Source organism: Salmo salar, chromosome ssa11 (genome assembly GCF_905237065.1).
Source record: "Salmo salar chromosome ssa11, Ssal_v3.1, whole genome shotgun sequence".
Classification (NCBI taxonomy): Eukaryota; Metazoa; Chordata; class Actinopteri; order Salmoniformes; family Salmonidae; genus Salmo; species Salmo salar.
In genome coordinates, this window is record NC_059452.1 from 76,436,053 (window position 1) to 76,452,125 (window position 16,073).

Here is a 16,073-nt window from a genome sequence, read left to right on the forward strand (position 1 = left end):
TTGTAAACATTTCTAAAAACATAATACCATTTTGACATTATGGGGTATTATGTGTAGGCCAGTGACACATTCTAAATGTAAAGTATGTTAAAGTCAGGCTGTAACACAACAAAATGTGGAAATAGTGAAAGGGTGTGAATACTTTCTGAAGGCACTATATGTGTTGGGATGGATAGGGGTTTGGAGATGTTATTTCCGTAGACTTTGACAGTGTCTTTCCCAAACTGGGTCAAAACACCTCACACAACCTGCATCACCTTCCTCTAACATGCAAATAAAGTTGACTATTAAAAGTAACATATTTGTGGCTCCTAGTAAACCACAATCACTTGTTGACTGTCCTTGTTGATTGTTCTTTGTTGACTCTCGATTAAGGATTCTACCTTAAAATCAAGAAAACATTTGTCTTGAGAAATGAGTCATGACTTGTTGAATGGATGAGAGAGAGATTGGAAAAGCGAGAGCACAAAGAGTCGGTGCACATTTATGTGTGTGTGTGTTACGTGCCGCAGGCCCATTGTGTACAAGACAGATATTATTTCATCAACAACAGATGAATACGTCAGTGTGGATGAGAGCTTGTAACGTCATCCCAACATTAAAAAGCCATCACGGCTCAATCCTTAGCCATATATGACGTGGGGGCTTGCCAGTAATGGCTTTCTTTCTCTTTAACCATCCTTTTACAGCAAAGGCTCAATCCAAACTCCCATGGGCAGTCCTAGCATCCACACTCCACTGCACAGCCATCAGTCCATCAGTCCAAACTCCCATGGGCAGTCCTAGCATCCACACTCCACTGCACAGCCATCAGTCCAAACTCCCATGGGCAGTCCTAGCATCCACACTCCACTGCACAGCCATCAGTCCATCAGTCCAAACTCCCATGGGCAGTCCTAGCATCCACACTCCACTCTGCAGTCAGCACAGCCATCAGTCCAATGAGTCCATCAGTCTACCCCCTGGCTATATCTGCAACCCCGGGCATCCTGACACATCCCCCCCCCCACAGTGGCACAAAGCACATCACTATAGACAGATGATTGACAATGTTATAACAGACAAAAACTGTGAGGAGTGGAATAACCTCCTCTCACTCAGCGACTGAGCTAAACAAGGCGTAATGTTGTGTACAGACATGCAGACCGGGCTTGGAAGGAGGACATGTTAGATAACTTACATAAGGGCTGTAGCCCTAATATGGGAATCATAATCAGCCCATTTAGGTCCCAGAAGGGATAAAGGGGTTAAGGGTTTTACATAGAGAGATAGATCTGAAATCCTTTACCCCAGACTTCCTGTCTCATGTCAACTGTGAAACGATTGCTTCTGCTCCTATCTGCATACAGTGTCCCTTTTATTTCCTTCATTCCAGCATCAGCCTTTCAGCACTATGGGATATGTGCATCATGCATATTTCACTGCACACAGTCAATATCTAGTCATATCCAATAATCTTTCATTGATAGGCTAATGTTTCCTTTCTGCACCCATCTTTTGCTTTGTAATATATTTATTTCTAACAACCATGGTGTACAGTACAGTGTCATATCAACACAAACAGTACAGTGTAGTACAGTGTCATATCAACACAAACAGGCAATTACCTGGTGAAATATTAACTTTCTGCTTCCATGAGCTATCACCTATTGTACATGACACACAGACACAGAAACCTGCTTGGCAGGTCCCTTACCGTAGCACATTTCTTCTCTTATAGGACTGAAACTGTTCTGCGCTTCCTCCTCACATTCTCTCCCACTAAAACTCTCAAAGCGTGCAGGAGAGTGGGCAGAAAGGCCTTCCTCATGTGTGTGTGTATGCGCATGTCTGTGTGCTCATGCACGCGTGTATGTGTGAGTGCGTGCGCATGTGTAGATTCATGAGAACTAGCTGAGTTTGTGTGAGCTAAACTTCCTGCCTGAACACTATACCGTGTATGTGTGAGGGCAGGGGCGCAACTTTCACTGGGGACGGGGGGGGGGGACATGTCATTCTGAAGTCGCATTTTTGTCCCCCCCAGTTTATAATTGGAATGTGATACAAAAAGAGGCAGCGGTGTGCTTTAGGACCATGCGGACGTCTCCGAGCGGTAGTATAGGCTGTTTGGAGTGTTTATCCGACTGGATAAAAATAAATACATAGTACCAATCAAAAGTTTGGACACACCTACTCATTCAAGGGTTTTTCTTTATTTTTTACATTGTAGAATAATAGTGAAGACATCAAAACTATGAAATAACACATACGGAATCATGTAGTAACCAAAATATATTTTATATTTGAGATTCTTCAAAGTAGCCACCATTTACCTTGATGACAGCTTTGCACACTCTTTCCGTATATATATATATGTGTGTGTCCCCCACTTCTAAAACCAAAGTTGCGCCCCTGTGTGAGGGTTTATTCGGACTCTTGCAGGGGTTTGCACTGAGTGGTCCTCTGGAGCATTAAGCAGACTCTGTGCCAGTCTTTGTCTGCCTGTGTAATTCCCAAGGAGAAATGAATGTGTGAGTACGACATGTCTGAGTATACGAGCTACTGAAAAGAGAATGTGGTTGCGCTAATGGGAGTACGGTATGTACCCTGTATAAGTATGGAAAGACAGTGAGTGATAGATGGGAGAGAGAGAGAGAGAGAGGCAATCACGATGCAAACTGGGTTAAGCGTTGTTGGACATGTGGAGGGCCACCCACCACTAAACAATCAAAGAGCCACTCAGCCCTGATTTCATGAGAGGGCCAAAGACGGGGGAGTCAAAAAGAACAAGGCCTTGTGTGGGTGATGTGATGAGCATAACAATATATACAAAGAAACCTGATCAACAACAACAACCTTACACTGACCAGCAGCACAGGCTGGCTCAGACTCAATGCGTTATTTAATACGCAATTTGCAAGTTGATATCACTCTCATATGCAATACAGTTAGTCTAAGATCCTTATAGGCGATGCAACAATTGAGATCAGGTTGAAAAGTGACGGAATAGAGCTTTTCCAAATAGGCCTCCCACGCGTGGATAATAATTAATTTATGCTCCTGTGTCATGAGGCTGCATGGAGAGCTGGCAGGGTTTGGAATTGTGTTGATGGAAAGAAGCATCGTGTCCTGACCTGGTTGGGCTTTGCTGTGCTGGGTAAATAATTCAGTCTAGTGGAACTCTAGAGCTGCTGCTGGCTCTCTGCTCCCTCACTTTCTGGCCCCGTCCCCTCTGACATGGCTCTCTGCTCCCTCCCTCTCTGGCCCTGGCCCCTGTGACACAACACTCTCAGGTTACTTCCTGTCAACCTAGACGGTTTAGCTCCCGGAGTCACGACCTGCTGCTTACATAAGGTGTGCGGCGGGCTCTCTCTGTGTGTGTGTGTGTGTGTGTGTGTGTGTGTGTGTGTGTGTGTGTGTGTGTGTGTGTGTGTGTGTGTGTGTGTGTGTGTGTGTGTGTGTGTGTGTGTGTGTGTGTGTGTGTGTGTGTGTGTGTGTGTGTGTGTGTGTGTGTGTGTGTGTGTGTGTGTGTGTGTGTGTGTGTGTGTGTGTGTGTGTGTGTGTGTGTGTGTGTGTGTGTGTGTGTGCGCTAGGACAAAAAAATGCTAGGACAAAAAAATCCCTGTAGCTCAGTTGGTAGAGCATGGTGTTTGCAACGCCAGGGTTGTGGGTTCGATTCCCACGGGGGGCCAGCACAGAAATAAAATGTATGAAATGTATGCATTCACTACTGTAAGTCGCTCTGGATAAGAGCGACTGCTAAATGACTAAAAAAAAATAAAAAAATACAAAATAATGTGTGTGTGTGTGTGTGTGTGTGTGTGTGTGTGTTAAACTGCTGGAAAAGACTATGTAAGGAAACCACCCAGGCAGAGTTGAAGATTCATCATGTAAAACATACAAAACACTGACTCCATCAGGAAGTTATTCAGGGTGTGGGACTGTAGATATCTTCATGCTGAATGGCTAGGCATCTTGGGTAGGGTGCTCTAAGCTCCTAATGCCGTGATCATTATATTTGTCATGAGAGACCAACAGTTGAAGTCGGAAGTTTACATACACTTAGGTTGGAGTTATTAAAACTCATTTTTCAACCACTCCATACATTTCTTGTTAACAAACTATAGTTCTGGCAAGTCGGTTAGGACATCTACTTTGTGCATGACACAAGTAATGTTACCAACAATTGTTTACAGACAGATTACTTCACTTATAAATCACTGTATCACAAATCCAGTGGGTCAGAAGTTTACATACACTAAGGTGACTGTACCTTTAAACAGCTTGGAAAATTCCAGAAAATGATGTCATGGCTTTAGAAGCTTCTGATAGGCTATTTGACATCACACGCAGCCGTGGTCCCAGATGAACATACTTTGGTGCGAAAAGTGCAAATCAATCCCAGAACAACAAAGGACCTTGTGAAGATGCTGGAGGAAACAGGTACAAAAGGATCTATATCCACAGTAAAACGAGTCCTATATTGACATAACCTGAAAGGCCGCTCAGCAAGGAAGAAGCCACTGCTCCAAAACCGCCATAAAAAAGCCAGACAACGGTTTGCAACTGCACATGGGGACAAAGATTGTACTTTTTGGAGAAATGTCCTCTGGTCTGATGAAACAAAAATAGAACTGTTTGGCCATAATGACCATTGTTATGTTTGGAGGAAAAAGGGGGAGGCTTGCAAGCCGAAGAATACCATCCCAACCGTGAAGCACGGGGGTGGCAGCATCATGTTGTGGGGGTGCTTTGCTGCAGGAAGGACTGGTGCACTTCACAAAATAGATGGCATAGTGAGGTAGGAAAATTATGTGGATATATTGAAGCAACATCTCAAGACATCAGTCAGGATGTTAGTTTGATCGCAAATGGATCTTCCAAATGGACAATAACCCCAAGCATACTTCCAAAGTTGTGGCAAAATGGCTTAAGGACAACAAAGTCAAGGTATTGGAGTGGCCATCACAAAGCCCTGACCTCAATCCTATATAAAATTTGTGGGCAGAACTGAAAAAGCTTGTGCGAGCAAGGAGGCCTACAAACCTGACTCAGTTACACCAGCTCAGGAGGATTGGGCCAAAATTCACCCAACTTATTGTGGGAAGCTTGTGGAAGGCTACCTGAAACGTTTGACCCAAGTTAAACAATTTAAAGGCAATGCTACCAAATACTAATTGAGTGTATGTAAACGTATGATCCACGGGGAATGTGATGAAAAAAATCAAATCTGAAATAAATAATTCTCTCTACTATTATTCTGACATTTCACATTCTTAAAAAAAAAGTGGTGATCCTAACTGACCTAAGACAGGGAATTTTTACTAGGATTAAATGTCAGGAATTGTGAAAAACTGAGTTTAAATGTATTTGGCTAAGGTGTATGTAAACTTCTGACTTCAACTGAATATCGACAGATTGTATTCCTTTAATCACATGTGCTGTACACGTTTTGCTCCATTGTCATTCTCCAGGTCACATTATCTTGTCAAGTGCTGGTGGTAATCAAAGTCAGACTTACGGAGTATCAATCAGACGTCAGTGACTGAAGCCTGATAGCATTATTACTGGATCAGCTTTCTGAGAAACACTTGACCAACCAAAGACAAATTACAATCTAGGCCCAGCATTTATTGAAGGGAATGAATAGATGGAATGGGTGAGAATGGTTCAGTACCAGGCTACCAGGCCAGGCGCCTGAGTACAGAACAACCTGATGTTCAAAGGCTCAGCTAATCCTCACAGCTCTGACACATTCCACAGACCTGCCCAGGACAGCTCCCTTCCAACCTAGCTACTGCTGGAGCACAGTCTGCTACTGGTGGTGAACTCTCTACAGTACCACTGTTACCCTGGCACACCATCAGAGAGCCCACAGAGACTCTGGCTAGAAGCAGCGGGGGGCACCTACTATACAATGCAATGGATAGGATATTACTGGGTTCTACACCAACTAAACAAACAATACCCATGAAAACAGTTTATTTGGGATTAATATTTTACCTGACCAGAACTATGTACAAAGCAGCAGCTTCGTGTGGGATTCAGGTTGTTTCATTTCAATTTTGTAAGCAGGCTTTTTAAGTAGATACGTTTCAAGTAAAAGTGTGGCCAGTCATGCAAGTTACTTTTTATGAAGGATTAACCTTGGCCAGGAGAGAAAACGGGGCTGTAGGAAGGATCTACCTTGCCTGTGTGTCATCTAAAACAATCCAGGATGTCAGAAGGCACAGCATCACAGTGCTAGAGGTGTCACTACAGACTCTGGTTCAATCCCAGGCTTTGTCTTAGCCGGCCGCGACTGGGAGACCCAGGCGTCGCACAATTGGCCCAGCGTCGTCCGGGTTGGGGGAGGGTTTGCTCGCTGACTACGGTCGCCAGCTGTACGGTGTTTCCTCCGACACATTGGTGCGGCTGGCTTCCAGGTTAAGCAAGCAGTGCGGCTTAGCCGGGACGTGTTTCGGAGGACGCATGGCTCTCGACCTTCGCCTCTCCCAAGTCCGTACGGGAGTTGCAGCGATCGGACAAGGCTGTAACTACCAATTGAATATCACGAAATTCGGGAGAAAAAAAGGGGTAAAAGTCATTTTAAAAAAGAGCTGGTCACCACGTGGCAGGGTTCAGCCAGCAATTGCGTGCCAGCGTTGTGGCACACAGAGAAAGGCTAACTCGTGTGGCTAAGCCCCTAATGAATCGACCTCCTTGTCCATGGACAAACCCCCACAGATGACCTACGCACATTCATTCAGCTACTTTGCTCCAACTGAACAATCGACTGCTACCACAAAAATGTCCCAGTAGTGAAACACCACAGAGCAATAATATAAATTTAACCAAGGACGGTACATGGCAAACAGAAAGCACAGACAAAATGTACATCACTCGTAGCGGGAGAGAACATTCTTAAGAGCATTTCTCATTCCTTCTCTAAGTGAGTGAGAATGACTTCTAGATCTGATGAATGCTTTGTACCTGCAGAAAGGACACTGGGTGACAGATCTGATCTTTTCATGGAAACGCCATGAGAAGAGCCTGTGCTGTTCCCCAGGCTCAGAGACAAATTAACACGGATGTGTTTGACAGTCATATTGTCTTTGTCTAATGCACCATGGATACAGTGAGGGAAAAAAGTATTTGATCCCCTGCTGATTTTGTACATTTGCCCACTGACAAAGAAATGATCAGTCTATAATTTTAATGGTAGGTTTATTTGAACTGTGAGAGACAGAATAACAACAAAAAAATCCTGAAAAACACATGTCAAAAATGTTATAAATTGATTTTCATTTTAATGAGGGAAATAAGTATTTGACCCCCTCTCAATCAGAAAGATTTCTGGCTCCCAGGTGTCTTTTATATAGGTAACGAGCTGAGATTAGGAGCACACTCTTAAAGGGAGTGCTCCTAATCTCAGTTTGTTACCTGTATAAAAGACACCTGTCCACAGAAGCAATCAATCAATCAATCAGATTCCAAACTCTCCACCATGGCCAAGACCAAAGAGCTCTCCAAGGATGTCAGGGACAAGATTGTAGACCTACACAAGGCTGGAATGGGCTACAAGACCATCGCCAAGCAGCTTGGTGAGAAGGTGACAACAGTTGGTGCGATTATTCGCAAATGGAAGAAACACAAAAGAACTGTCAATCTCCCATGGCCTGAGGCTCCATGCAAGATCTCACCTCGTGGAGTTGCAATGATCATGAGAACGGTGAGGAATCAGCCCAGAACTACACGGGAGGATCTTGTCAATGATTTCAAGGCAGCTGGGACCATAGTCACCAAGAAAACAATTGGTAACACACTACGCCGTGAAGGTCCCCCTGCTCAAGAAAGCACATATACATGCCCGTCTGAAGTTTGCCGATGAACATCTGAATGATTCAGAGGACAACTGGGTGAAAGTGTTGTGGTCAGATGAGACCAAAATGGAGCTCTTTGGCATCAACTCAACTTGTAGTGTTTGGAGGAGGAGGAATGCTGCCTATGACCCCAAGAACACCATCCCCACCGTCAAACATGGAGGTGGAAACATTATGCTTTGGGGGTGTTTTTCTGCTAAGGGGACAGGACAACTTCACCGCATCAAAGGGACGATGGACGGGGCCATGTACCGTCAAATCTTGGGTGAGAACCTCCTTCTCTCAGCCAGGGCATTGAAAATGGATCGTGGATGGGTATTCCAGCATGACAATGACCCAAAACACACGGACAAGGCAACAAAGGAGTGGCTCAAGAAGAAGCACATTAAGGTCCTGGAGTGGCCTAGCCAATCTCCAGACCTTAATCCCATAGAAAATCTGTGGAGGGAGCTGAAGTTTCGAGTTGCCAAACGTCAGCCTCGAAACCTTACTGATTTGGAGAAGATCTGCAAAGAGCAGTTGGACAAAATCCCTCCTGAGATGTGTGCAAACCTGGTGGCCAACTACAAGAAACGTCTGACCTCTGTGATTGCCAACAAGGGTTTTGCCACCAAGTACTAAGTCATGTTTTGCAGAGGGGTCAAATATTTATTTAAAATGCAAATCATTTTCTAACATTTTTGACATGCTTTTTTCTGGATTTTTTTGTTGTTATTCTGCCTCTCACTGTTCAAATAAACCTACCATTAAAATTATAGACTGATAATTTCTTTGTCAGTGGGCAAACGTACAAATTCAGCAGGGGATCAAATACTTTTTTCCCTCACTGTAGACCCGTAGGCTACCTTGCGTACCTCTTACAAAGGCTGATGCAAATAATTTCATCCATACAATATTTCTATCAAGTGTGCTGATATTTTATTAAATCTTCAGGTATACTGGATGTGCATCCAGTCAGTGTAAATATCAATACAAAAATACAGTATGTGAACTATAATAATGTAAAGTTAATTTTCTGTCTTACCTGTATATCAAGCACTGAATCAACTGTAGCCCACCCCTTTTACAGAGCTTCCTGTACTGAAGGCCCTGGTTTATGACTTGTCCTCCTCTGTCCTCGTTCGGGCGGGCTGTGGCACAGTTTCTGTTCTTGCCCTGCTCCTGGACAAATCTAATAAGACCAACTACAAGCCACAGGCAACCAAGGCTCTCCAACTCTCTGATTCCATTGATGCCTAGCGAGCTCATAACCGTAAAGCAAGAGAACACACTTTCTATTCAAACAGGCACAAAACATTCTCCCAAATCGATTTTGTACTATTATCTACTCCTCTATTTCCTTTCATCAAGAAAATAGAAATTTGACATACAGCATGAATCTATCTGATCATAATGATTATTACTGCCAGATACACATTTCAGAATCTACTAAAAGAGCCATAAGATGATGCTTTTCCTTACTACAAGAGATCCTACTCTCTGTGAACAATTTGAACTGAATTGAATGAATTCAAAATTATTAACAAAAATTCTGTCGATGATCCTCGGATTCTTTGGGACGCCATGAATAAAATCACAATTAAAGAAGATATCAGAATTGGAAAAGATTTAACGATGTTAAGAGTGTTCTCAACAAACACTTTTTTCAAACCAGGTAGCAACTACTCTTTTCAAAGTCACGAGATAACTAAATCTATTGATAATACAGAGAGAAGAATGTGCCATCCATCGAGTTAGACTCAACCTTTACTTCCATGGTAACCGTCCCAGTTGTTTACTGGCCAACAAGCTACGCAGTAATAATCAATTAGCTGATATAGCAACTATTGAATTTGAATCAGGTGAATTACTATCAGAACCAAAATGTATTAACCAAAGATTCTCCCCATTTTAATAAAGAATTGTACACCTCTGATTGTAAATCCACACCAAGCCCGATCAAATCAAATCAAATTTTATTGGTCACATACACATGGTTAGTAGATGTTAATGCGAGTGTTGCGAAATGTTTGTGCTTCTAGTTCCGACCATGCAGTAATATCTAAAAAGTAATCTAACAAAGATTGAGTCGTCTTTTTTAAAAGATATATGAACTCCTCTTCTCTCAACTGAGGAAGCCGCCTTGCTGGAAGCCCACGTCTCTCTCCATGAAATCAAAAGGGCATTGGATAGCATGAATAAAGGCAAATTACCTGGTTGTGATGGTCTATTTAACATTTTGGAACCAATTAGGTCCACCGTTACTTTAAATCATAAACACAGCTGTTCACAAAGGTTCAATTGGAAGGGATGTAAATAGAGCACTAATTTTGCTATTATAAAAAATAAAAAGGTAAGGATGCCCCCTATCTTTGATAAACACAGATTGGTACATCTGGAGTAAAGAGGGTTTGTTAAAAAACGATTATCCTCAGATAACCTCCGTCATCTATTACATATCTTACATGCTTCATCAGAAACCAAAGCTCCTTGGGCAGTTCTCTCTCTCGACGCAGAAAAAGCTTTTGATTGACTAGAATGGTCATATCTTTGGTTGGTTTTGGAACATATGGGACTTATTAATTGAATTAATATGATTAAAATACTATATGCCAATCCCTCAGCCATAGCAATAAAAAGGCAATACATGCTTTGTTCCGTTCAGAATAACTAGAAGTATCAAGCAAGGTGATCCCATCCTACTTTTGCTCAAGTTATAAAATAAATCTGACCAAATCTGCCCTATGGCATCTCTACTTATGGAATCCCAATAGTTGCCCATTTTAAATATTAGGGAATAGACATTTCCTTCCTTAGATAAAACCATTGCCAGAAACGTAACAGAACACTCAATTCAATTCGACCTCATTTGATGGACTAATATCTCAGTTGCTTTAACCAGACAAATATATTTTGTCAAAATTAATATATTGCTACGGCTGAATATCTGTACTTCAATGCTTCCCAAATCTCCCCATTCTGGCTTTTGGGATAAAATCCATAGCGCGGTTTAAACACTACCCACAAAACACCAGTCTCAATGTCAACAGTGAAGAGGTGACTCCGGGATGCTGGCCTTCTAGGTAGAGCTTCTCTTTCCAGTGTCTGTGTTCTTTTTCCCATCTTAATCTTTTCTTTTTATTGGCCAGTCTGAGATATGGATTTTTCATTGCAACTCTGCCTAGAAGGCCAGCATCCTGGAGTCGCTTCTTCACTGTTGACGTTGAGACTGGTGTTTTGCGGGTACTATTTAATGAAGCTGCCGGTTGAGGACTTGTGAGGCTTCTGTTTCTCAAACTACACACTCTAATGAACTTGTCCTCTTGCTCAGTTGTGCACTGGGGCCTCCTACTCTTTCTATTCTGGTTAGAGTCAGTTTGCACTGTTCTGTGAACAGCAGAGGTGGAAACTTTCCGTGGGAATTAACTGGAATATATGGGAATTAACAGAAATATATGCTAATTAATATTAATACCATTTAAATTAAGATGGTTTTTCATTGGATGTATTTACCATATCATATGCAGACAGAAACAAACATTTTACCTTATCATAAGTAGACATAATTGCAAATGACTAAATCCTTCCAAAAGAAAAAAAAATAGTTATGAATTGAACTTGAATTAAATGAGTTGACTCTTCACATGGGATGATTTCACTGAACAACAAAAGAAAGGGAATATTGAATGATCCCCAATGATCCATCGCATCTCCCAAAAACGGTTTCAACATACATCTGTAAAATGATAGTCTAGAAACTAAAGCTTTGGTTGTCTTCCTCTCAAGCTTCCATGTCTTCTCCCTGGACCTCCTCAATGTCCACCTCTTGAACATCAGACTCTGAGGCCTCAACCTCACTGTCACTTTCCAACCTTGTTGAGGATGGCTCGTTGTCAGGCTCAAAAAGCCTCAAATTTGCCCGGATGGCCACCAATTGTCAAGCCTTATATTGGTCATCCTGTTGCGTGCGTGTTCCCAAACAAGGACCAGTTGCACTCTGAGGTGGCTGATGTTGGTGGGATTTGGAGGATGATGGAGGCAACAGGGGAAAGAGCCTCAGCTCCACAAAGTCCCTTCCACCAGGTGGCTTATAAGATATGTTGGCACGACTGCCATATTGCATCTCCATCCCAAAGCCCTTGCTTGGAAGTGTACTTTGCCAGACTGCCAAGAACCTTGCCCTCATCCAGGCCAAGGAGGCGAGACACGGTAGTGATGACATCACAGGCCAAGTTGATCTCTGTACCAGACAGGATGCTCTTGCCAGCATACTTGGGGACCAACATGTATGATGTGGCGTGTATGGGCTTCAGGCAGAAGTCTTCATGCTTTTTGATGTATTTCAGAATTGCAGTTTCCTCTGCTTGGAGCAACAGTGAAGTGCAGGGTAGTACGGATTTCTTCTCTTACATCTGCAAGCAGAGTCTGAACATCAGACAGGATTGCATTGTCTCCCTCAATCCATACAATGGCTGCTGCTATAGGTTTCAGGAGTTTCAGGATGCTTACCACTCTCTCCCAAAATACATCATCCAGGAGGAGCCTTTTGATGGTGCTGTCCATATCGGCAGACTGTGATATGGCCATTTCTTGGAGAGACTCCTTCACCTCCAGGAGACTGTCAAACATGATGACAACACCACCCCAACAGGTGTTGCTGGGCAGCTTCAATGTGGTGCTCTTATTCTTCTCACTTTGCTTGGTCAGGTAGATTGCGGTTATAACTTGATGACCCTTCACATACCTAACAATTTCCTTGGCTCTCTTGTGGAGTGTATCCATTGTTTCCAGTGCCATGATGTCCTTGAGGAGCAGATTCAATGCATTAACAGCACAGCCAATGGGTGTGATGTGAGAGCAGGACTCTTCCACTTTAGACCAAGCAGCCTTCATGTTCGCAGCATTGTCTGTCACCAGTGCAAATGCCTTCTGTGGTCCAAGGTCATTGATGACTGCCTTCAGCTCATCTGCAATGTAGAGACCGGTGTGTCTGTTGTCCCTTGTATCTGTGCTCTTGTAGAATACTGGTTGAGGGGTGGAGATGATGTAGTGAATTATTCCTGGCCCACGAACATTCGGCCACCTGTCAGAGATGATTGCAATACAGTCTGCTTTCTCTATGATTTGCTTGACCTTCACTTGAACTCTGCATACAGCAAATTAGTAGATAAATCATGTCTGGTTGGAGGGGTGTATGCTGGGTGAAGAACATTCAGAAATCTCTCCCAATACACATTACCTGTGAGCATCACAGGTGAACCAGTTGCATACACAGCTCGAGCAAGACATTCATAAGCATTTCTCTGACTACGTTCCTCCATTGAGTCAAAAAAACATCTGATTCCAGGAGGACCATGAGCTGTTGCTATCGATAAGGTGTCTGATACATCATTTTCACCTCGAATAGAAGTAGAGGGACTTTTGTCAGAGGTTGCTTGTTGTGAGCACTGAGGGAACGTTATGCACTTGGCCAGATGATTCTGCATCCTTGTTGCATTCTTCACATGTGATTTGGCACAGTATTTGCAAATGTACACTGTGTTTCCTTCTACATTAGCTGCAGTGAAATGTCTCCACACATCAGATAGTGCCCGTGGCATTTTTCTGTAAAAATAAGGGGAAAAAGGAGTAAAAAAAAGAATAATACAATTCCATGTACAGATAAATAGTTAAGCAGTTAGATTAAACAGCTCCTTTGTAAGATAAATGTTTTAAAATGAAACATATATGGAAACAGGTGAATTAACACTCCTCAGTTAGCAGGCTCAAGCAAGCTAAAACCCACATGGTAGCAAAAACTAACTCGCAAAAATGATTAACAAGTTAGAAATTATTTAAACACACTTTGCTGTAGGCTACTATTTACTAGTTAACAAAAATCATGTATGTCATATAAAATATATTCATCCCACCCAGTATTGTAATCAAAACTTACCAGAAAGCATGTTGTCCTTGGCTCAGACAGTGTAGAAGTGTGGGCTCAATATCATCTCATTAGTGTGCAAGATCTTGAGAATCAGCTGAACATGTGATAGAATGCACTGTGCATGCAGAGGGTTGCAATTCCACTGAATTGGGGACAGCAACCCTAATCTACACACAATACCGCATAATGACAAAGTGAAAACAGGATTTTTGAAATGTTTGCAAATGTATTAAAAAAACAGAAATTCCTTATTTACATAAGTATTCAGACCCTTTGCTATGAGACTCGAAATTGAGCTCAGGTGCATCCTGTTTCCATTGAGATGTTTCTACAACTTCATTGGAGTCCACCTATGTTAAATTCAATTGATGGGACATGATTTGGAAAGGCACACAGCTGTCTATATTATGTCCCACAGTTGACAGTGCATGTCAGAGTAAAAACCAAGCTATGAGGACGAAGGAATTATCCCTAGAGTGCCGAGACAGGAATGTGTCGAGGCACAGATCTGCGGAAGGGTACGAAAAAAATTCTGCAGCATTGAAGGTCCCCAAGAACACAGTGGCCTCAATCATTCTTAAATGGAAGAAGTTTGGAATCCCTAAAACTCTTCCTAGAGCTGGCCACCCGGCCAAACTGAGCAATCGGGGGAGAAGGTTCTTGGTCAGGGAGGTGACCAAGAACCTGACAATCACTTTGACAGAGCTCTAGAGTTCTTCTGTGGAGATGGGACAACCATCCAGAAGCACTACCATCTCTGCAGCACTCCACCAATCAGGCCTTTATGGTAAAGTGACCAGATGGAAACCACTCCTCAGTAAAAAGCACATGACAGCCTGCTTGGAGATTGCCAAAAGGCACCTAAAGATTCTCAGACCATGAGAAACAAGATTTTCTGGTCTGATGAAACTCTTTGGCCTGAATGCCAAGCGTCACGTCTGGAGGAAACCTGGCACCATTTCTATGGTGAAGCATGGTGGTGGCAGCATCATGCTGTGGGGATGTTTTTCAGCGGCAAAGTATAGCGAGATCCTTGATGAAAACCTGCTCCAGAGCGCTCAGGACCTCAGACTGGGGCGAAGGTTCATCTTCCAACAGGACCACGACCCTAAGCACACAGCCAAGACAACGCAGGAAAGGCTTCGGGACAAGTCTCTGAATGTCCTTCAGTGGCCCAGCCAGAGCTTGGACTTGAACCCGATCGAACATCTCTGGAGAGACCTGAAAATAGCTGTGCAGCAACGCTTCCCAACCAACCTGATAGAGCTTGAGAGGATCTGCAGAGAAGAATGGGACAAACTCCCCAAATACAGGTGTGCCAAGCTTGTAGCGTCATACCCAGGAAGACTCGAGGTTGTAATCGCTGCCTAAGGTGCTTCAACAAAGTACTGAGTAAAGGATCTGAATACTTCCCGAAGGCACTGTATGACTATAATATATGAACAACTTTTGGAAAGCTCTTATTCTGAGCTAGCCATTACAAAAGTATGGTCCACAGATGTAACAGAATCTGAACAACCCTGTTAACGGGAACAGAATATGGAAATATATGACCTTGGCATTCCGTAATCCGAAATATTAACTTAAGTTTGTTCACAGACTGTATTTAACACCAAGGAAACTTTTTACGATGAGATTGATCCCCAACTCCCAACTGTTCACTCCCCACTGTTCACTGTGTCCCCTAAATCAGGGAAGCACATTCCTCCATATGATGTTAAATGCTTCTGGGGCAAAGTTATACAATTCATTCACAGTATGTTACTTACTGAGTATAGCTTATTGAATCTCTCAATCAATTAGAGATGATTACTGCTGGCAGGCAGCACTGCCGCAAAATAAGTCTTTGATGTTCTTTTTCCTTTTTTTGAGGGGAAGCCTACAGGTTTTATAAACATATAATTTGAAACGGATAGTGTACCTGTATCTCGCCCAACAATAAATAACAAAACAAAGAAAAATATTGAGGGAGATTACCGCACTGCTCACCTGACACTCAGAACTCCAAGGTGATTCAAATTGGTATTGCAAAATCAGCAGTCAGTCAAGGTGAAATAATTGACCAATCATGTTATTATCCGGTTATTACCGTAATTACATCATATTTATTACTGTACAACCTTTTTCTTTCAGCTCAAGAAAATGAACTGATTTCAACACAAGTTTAGATCTACTTTATCACTGTGACTGGCTTGGCACAATCTAAGTTTAGTTTACATCATTAGGCAAGCCATATTTCAGTAGTCTAAGCCCTTGAAAAATGGGAAGCACCTGCATTGCTGATGGATAATATAACATTGTTAAACTCTGGGGTGCACAGATACAGG

At 42.7% G+C, this 16,073-nt stretch overlaps 1 protein-coding gene across 6 annotated transcripts in view; it reads right to left on the minus strand.

Annotated features, from left to right (window-relative positions):
* LOC106563119 (dual specificity testis-specific protein kinase 2) overlaps nucleotides 1–16,073 on the minus strand; it is a 33,448-nt gene that overhangs the window by 16,055 nt on the left and 1,320 nt on the right. Inside the window, exon 1 of one of the 6 annotated variants that reach the window (XM_014128351.2) lies at nucleotides 1,697–1,899. The exons of the other annotated variants lie outside the window; for them this stretch is intronic. Coding sequence (XP_013983826.1) covers nucleotides 1,697–1,706 — 10 coding nt within the window. The 5' untranslated portion in view covers nucleotides 1,707–1,899. Of the gene's footprint in view, nucleotides 1–1,696; nucleotides 1,900–16,073 lie in introns of those variants that run through there. 6 annotated transcript variants of the gene reach the window in all.